This window comes from Coregonus clupeaformis, chromosome 24, assembly GCF_020615455.1.
Source record: "Coregonus clupeaformis isolate EN_2021a chromosome 24, ASM2061545v1, whole genome shotgun sequence".
Taxonomy (NCBI): domain Eukaryota; kingdom Metazoa; phylum Chordata; class Actinopteri; order Salmoniformes; family Salmonidae; genus Coregonus; species Coregonus clupeaformis.
Genome location: NC_059215.1, coordinates 45,646,771 through 45,653,058, shown reverse-complemented (window position 1 = coordinate 45,653,058; position 6,288 = coordinate 45,646,771). Strand labels below are relative to the sequence as shown.

Genomic DNA, 6,288 nt, shown 5'->3' with positions numbered 1-6,288 from the left:
AATGGCTTGTTATGCCAATTTAAATTATAGGCTAACAGTTATAAATGTGTGCAAATTGTAGTTAAATGTTTGTACATTTATTAGCCATTATTACTTAAAATGTTGATGAATGCAATTGATGCAATATCCATATGTGCTATTGGAAATATAAAACAACAAACATAGAGGAAAAATTGTCAAAAGAGTATTGTGAATATAGTTACAGTTGAAGTCGGAAGTTTACATACACTTAGGTTGGAGTCATTAAAACTTGTTTTTCAACCACTCCACAAGTTTCTTGTTAACAAACTATAGTTTTGGCAAATCGGTTAGGACATCTACTTTGTGCATGACACAAGTAATTTTTCCAACAATTGTTTACAGACCAATTATTTCACTTATAATTCACTGTATCACAATTCCAGTGGGTTAGAAGTTTACATACACTAAGTTGACTGTGCCTTTAAACAGCTTGAACAATTCCAGAAAATGATGTCATGGCTTTAGAAGCTTCTGATAGGCTAATTGACATCATTTGAGTCAATTGGAGGTGTACCTGTGGATGGATTTCAAGGCCTACCTTCAAACTCAGTGCCTCTTTGCTTGACATCATGTGAAAATCAAAAGAAATCAGCCAAGTCCTCAGAAAATAAATTGTAGACCTCCACAAGTCTGGTTCATCCTTGGGAGCAATTTCCAAATGTCTGAAGGTACCACGTTCATCTGTACAAACAATAGTATGCAAGTATAAACACGATGGGACCACGCAGCCATCATACCACTCAGGAAGGAGACACGTTCTGTCTCCTAGAGATGAACGTACTTTGGTGCAAAAAGTGCAAATCAATCCCAGAACAACAGCAAAGGACCTTGTGAAGATGCTGGAGGAAACAGGTACAAATGTATCTATATCCACAGTAAAACGAGTCCTATATTGACATAACCTGAAAGGCCGCTCAGCAAGGAAGAAGCCACTGCTCCAAAACCGCCATAAAAAAGCCAGACTACGGTTTGCAACTGCACTTGGGGACAAAGATCGTAGTTTTTGGAGAAATGTCCTCTGATCTGATGAAACAAAAATAGAACTGTTTGGCCATAATGACCATCGTTATGTTTGAAGGAAAAAGGTGGCCGGTTGCAAGCATCCCAACTGTGAAGCACAGGGGTGGCAGCATCATGCTGTGGGGGTGCTTGGCTGCAGGAGGGACTGGTGCACTTCACAAAATAGATGGCATCATGAGGAAGGAAAATTGTGTGGATATATTGAAGCAACATCTCAAGACATCAGTCAGGAAGTTAAAGCTTGGTCGCAAAATGGGTCTTCCAAAGGGACAATGCATACCCCAAGCATACTTCCAAAGTTGTGGCAAAATGGCTTAAGGACAACAAAGTCAAGGTATTGGAGTGGCCATCACAAAGCCCTGACCTCAATCCTATAGAATATTTGTGGGCAGAACTGAAAAAGCGTGTGCGAGAAAGAAGGCCTACAAACCTGACTCAGTTACCCCAGCTCTATCAGGAGGAATGGGCCAAAATTCACCCAATTTATTGTAGGAAGCTTGTGGAAGGCTAACGGAAACGTTTGACCCAAGTTAACAATTTGAAGGCAATGCTACCAAATACTAATTGAGTGTATGTAAACTTCTGACCCACTGGGAATGTGATTAAATAAATAAAAGCTGAAATAAATCATTCTCTCTACTATTATTCTGACATTTCATTCTTAAAATAAAGTGGTGTTCCTAACTGACCTAAGACAGGGAATTTCTATTAGGATTAAATGTCAGGAATTGTGAAAAACTGAGTTTAAATGTATTTGGCTATGGTGTATATAAACTTCCGACTTCAACTGGATGTCGTATAAGATAACTCCTATGTTCACTCTGGCCTACCTAAGAGGACACCAATTTAACAAATCATGAACTTGACAATACGACCTAAAAGACTTATTCAATTGTAACTTACAAAACAAACACATTTCTCATATTACGTGGCTCTGATCTATATATCGTAACATACTGGTACACACTTCTCATATTACATGCCACTCCTGCGCTATGATCTATTGACCCTTGTATTACATTAGTTAGCCCTTTTCACTGTAGTGTTGTTGTCCTCTCTAGACTGTATCCCACTGGTTCAGTGGTACGGTCCAATGGGCAGGGCCCTGAGGCAGACAAAGCTGTTGGGATGCTTGGCCAGCATCAGAGGGTTGCCGTCCAGTCTCACCTCCACCATGTTGGCTCTGATGTACTGAGTATTGTTGACTGGGCAGAAGGTCTCATCCGATAGCGTGGTGATCTTATTGTTCTGCAGGGGGAGAGGTTTAGAAGACAGATGTTGGTTTGTAATACCTTTTTTGTTTTGTTTTATACAATTATGCATTTGCCTGCACATGCATGTATGCTCTGAAATGTGTTGTTAGGTGAAAGATACATATTTGTCAAAATGTTATTGCTGTGGGAGGGATAGTTGTAAACAGACATATAGGTGCACAATGTGGAGACTCTCTGGAAGTTGTGGGATCGCCTCCAGCTCGTTATTGCCAAGGTAGAGGTACGCCATCTTAGTGAGTTTCTGAGGAAATATGTTTGTTGTATGTTTATATACAGCAGGGTATTTCAGGTAAGGTTAATGTTTGGCATGGAAATTGTTGTTCAAATTATATTGACATTCAAGGCAATCATTACACAGACTGTACATTTTTACTGTAGGTAAGAAGAATGTTTGCTACAGGATCTTGGACTGACTTCCTCACTTACCTTAAAAGCGGTTGATTTTACACCCTTGGTTTTAAGTTGGTTGTAATTGGCATTGAAGGACACAAGTTTGGCAGGTAACATGGGTAGTTTGGCCAGCTTGTTCTCTGAGAGATTGAGCTCTTCAAGGAGGGCAAGCTTTGAGAAAGCTCCATCTTCTATCTCAGAGATTAGGTTCCCAGTCAGATCGATTCTTCTCAACGTTGCTGTAAAATGTTAAAGACCATCAACTTTAGAGATGTTCACTGAAAAAGGAAGTGAGAAGTGAATAACATCTTCATTTTGGTCAAAGAAATGACAACAGTGTTACAGAGCTACTCTAATAGATAAAGGGATAGTGTTCCACTAACCAATGTCTGCAAAGTCTTTGTTGGTGATTTTGGTAATTTTGTTGTAGCGTGCGTAGAGATAGGCAGTTTCCTTGGGCAGGGATGGAACTGCTGTCATCTCAGGGGAGACCTCCTCACAGTATACCGACCCAGTCAGACACACACACAGCAGGCACGTGGGTAGCTCTGAAACCAATAGCCATGTCCCTTAAACGCATTCTCCTTAAGCAAGGACTTTCAAGTTTTCCTATCGATCGGCCAAGTAATCCCTCCCTGTATTCATCTCTCTTCATTCTTATAGAAACCTAACATACGATTGTGCCATGGTAGTCATCAGGACACTACATTTAACATTCCTGCTGTAATATGTTTTTTTTACTGCATTCACAAATTGGCTCATCAGACCTAGCATATGGTCTTAATAAATAAGTGGTTGTGAAGAGCTTGAATTTTTCTCCATTGTGTCTTGAGTATATCAACTCACCACCCTCTTCTTTAGGAACTGATGCTGGGCTTGTATTTGAGTCTCCAGCGGTGTCATAGTCTGGGATGGTCACAACCTCTTTCTGTAGAATTGTTTCGAAATAAATTATCCAGATCACCTCACAAGAAAGACATAAGCTGGGTAATTTAATTTACACCAACTAAGTTTTACTAACAGTTTGATCATCTGCTGAGCAAGCGTTTTTGTACACTCAGACTCACAAGGAATAGTCTTAACAGACTGAAAGTCCTGTATGTTGAGTCATCATTTATGCAGGGATAGGGTTTGGCACCTTGTACATGGGACTTTCATATGCAAACCTTAAGCTTCATAATTGTAGGACAAATTCTGCTAAGAATGTTTTTAGAGGTATGGGATCCTGCCCCCAAAAAACATGTTCATAAACCCTAAACAAAATCAAAGAATCAAAAGGTTGTTAAACACGTTTACAAAAGATATTCACTTCAAAAATCACCTTAGGTTTCCTTGCTTCCATGTTTCCATTTCTTGCTGCAGAAGATAGCATCCATGGCAGCAGAATGATGGTGAAAAAGAAAGTCCTCAGGTTCATCATTGTGTCTAACAGCTGGGACGGGAGCAGAGCAGTACTGAGAAGAGAGGGCTAGGGCTGTAAGTACTGGGCTGAGATCTGACTGAGCAGGAGGAGAATTTTCCATCCAGTTTTAAAGAGAGGCTGCCAGTGGAGTGCTGAGCAAGAATAGGAAACAGCCTTAACCCAATATTTGCTGTCAAAGTAGCCTTCTCATCTCTTCCATTTTTAACAGCTTTTGGCAATTGGCATATTGTATAAAATTGTGAAAGCTGACAGAAGGACGTGGATGCATGTCATTCCAGGCTAAACCACACTGGTTCATACAATTAGAAAACAAAATATTAAACTGTAATGATTTTTATTGTAAAGTACCGTTGAAATTATAAAATGTCATGGAGTAGAACGTTTTAGAATGTGATGAAAAGATGAACATGTATATTAAGAGTGTAAAATGTATATCACACCCACTTGTTTGCCTTCTTTTTTTCTATGCTGTAGCATACCCAAGCTGTTAGCACAGACACCTGCATCCCTATGAAATCAACCATTATGTTGGAAAGGTTCACTTAGAACGAAAAAGAAGACCTTTGTCCATCTTTGATGGACTGACAAACCTGCTGTGCTGTGTATGTCGGAAAAAAGTTGGGAAAAGTTCATGGAAAAAGGCTGGCTTTTAAAAATGAAAACGATTTATCTGGAAAATACTGACTGTTGTGGAATCTAAAAGTAAAGAGCAGTGGGATATGATTACTGGAATTTTGGACAGAACTCTTTTGCACGAAGTGATTATAAAATCTAATGCCAAAGCAAGCAATGAACAAGGGAATGTATTCTTCTTACTAACACCTACCTTTCTGACTTTAAAAAAAAATCTAAAATGTTTCCCCTGGTCTCTTGTGGTTTTATTTGCACATGTTTGTGTAGAAGTGTTTGTTACAAGTCAGCATCTACCTTCTGCACCTCCTATAATGTTTTCAGACTCTGCAGGTGTCCACCTCCAGAGATGCTCAAACTTGGTTAATGTGAGGAAAACATGAACTAAGGGAGAAGCTAATATTAAGACAAATGCATACCTAAAAGTATATGTAAGGCTTGTTTAAGCTGTTGTGCTCAAACTAGGCTGTACACATAAACGATTCAACTATCTCTCATTTTCTTTAACAAAAATTAAAAACATTCCTCATCCTGAGTACCTTGACAGTTTTCCTCCATTTTCTTTAAAAGTTATACAACCTCTGGCATGGTTTCTATCCTTATTTGTTCTCATGTTTTTCCATGCCTCATTTTTCCAATTGGCATGGTTTATGTGAGATATCAAAAATGATTTAATGCAATGACAAGATGGTGTAATTTCCATTATTATTAGCCATTCATTTATAATATTCATCATACTCTCAGCATACTTTTGCAAAGCAATCTCACTTGTACATATTCAAAGGTGATCAGATAAGGTCTTTAGTAAATGTTTTATACAGTAGATGTGTGGTCTTAGAAGTGAATTCCCAGAGACAATATACACTCACTGGACAATTTATTAGGTACATCGATCGAGTACCAGGTCAACCCCCCTTTGCCTCCAGAACAGTCTGAATTTTTCGGGGCATTCTACAAAGTGTCGGAAACGTTCCAAAGGGATGTTGGTCCATGCTGACACGATGGCATCACACAGTGCTTGCAGATTGGACTGGGGTACATTCATGCTGCGTACAGCCCGTTCCATCTATATTTTTCATAGCCGTCTATTTACCACCACAAACCGATGCTGGCACTAACACCACACTCAACGAGCTGTATAAGGCCATAAGCAAACAAGAAAAAGCTCATCCAGAAGAGGCGCTCCTAGTGGCCGGGGACTTTAATGCAGGCAAACTTAAATCCGTTTTACCTAATTTCTACCAGCATGTCACATGTGCAACCAGAGGGAAAAAAACTCTAGACCACCTTTACTCCACACACAGACGCATACAAAGCTCTCCCTCGCCCTCCATTTGGCAAATCTGGCCATAATTCTATCCTCCTGATTCCTGCTTAAAGGCAAAAACTAAAGCAGGAAGTACCAGTGACACGCTCAATACGGAAGTGGTCAGATGACGCAGATGCTACGATACAGGACTGTTTTGCTAGCACAGACAGGAATATGTTCTGGGATTCATCCAATGGCATTGAGGAGTATACCACCTCAGT

General features: G+C 39.7%; 1 protein-coding gene across 1 annotated transcript; it reads right to left on the bottom strand.

The window, feature by feature from the left end:
• Positions 1 to 1,769: 1,769 nt before the first annotated feature.
• LOC121537553 (mimecan-like) lies at positions 1,770 to 4,193 on the bottom strand. The gene is made up of 6 exons (XM_041845160.1): positions 4,027 to 4,193; positions 3,552 to 3,633; positions 3,089 to 3,253; positions 2,742 to 2,944; positions 2,464 to 2,556; positions 1,770 to 2,289 (listed from the first exon to the last, which is right to left on the bottom strand). Exons 1-6 carry the CDS (start codon positions 4,123 to 4,125, stop codon positions 2,119 to 2,121), a joined length of 813 nt encoding a protein of 270 aa, XP_041701094.1. The 5' UTR covers positions 4,126 to 4,193; the 3' UTR covers positions 1,770 to 2,118.
• Between the last annotated feature and the right edge of the window lie 2,095 nt (positions 4,194 to 6,288).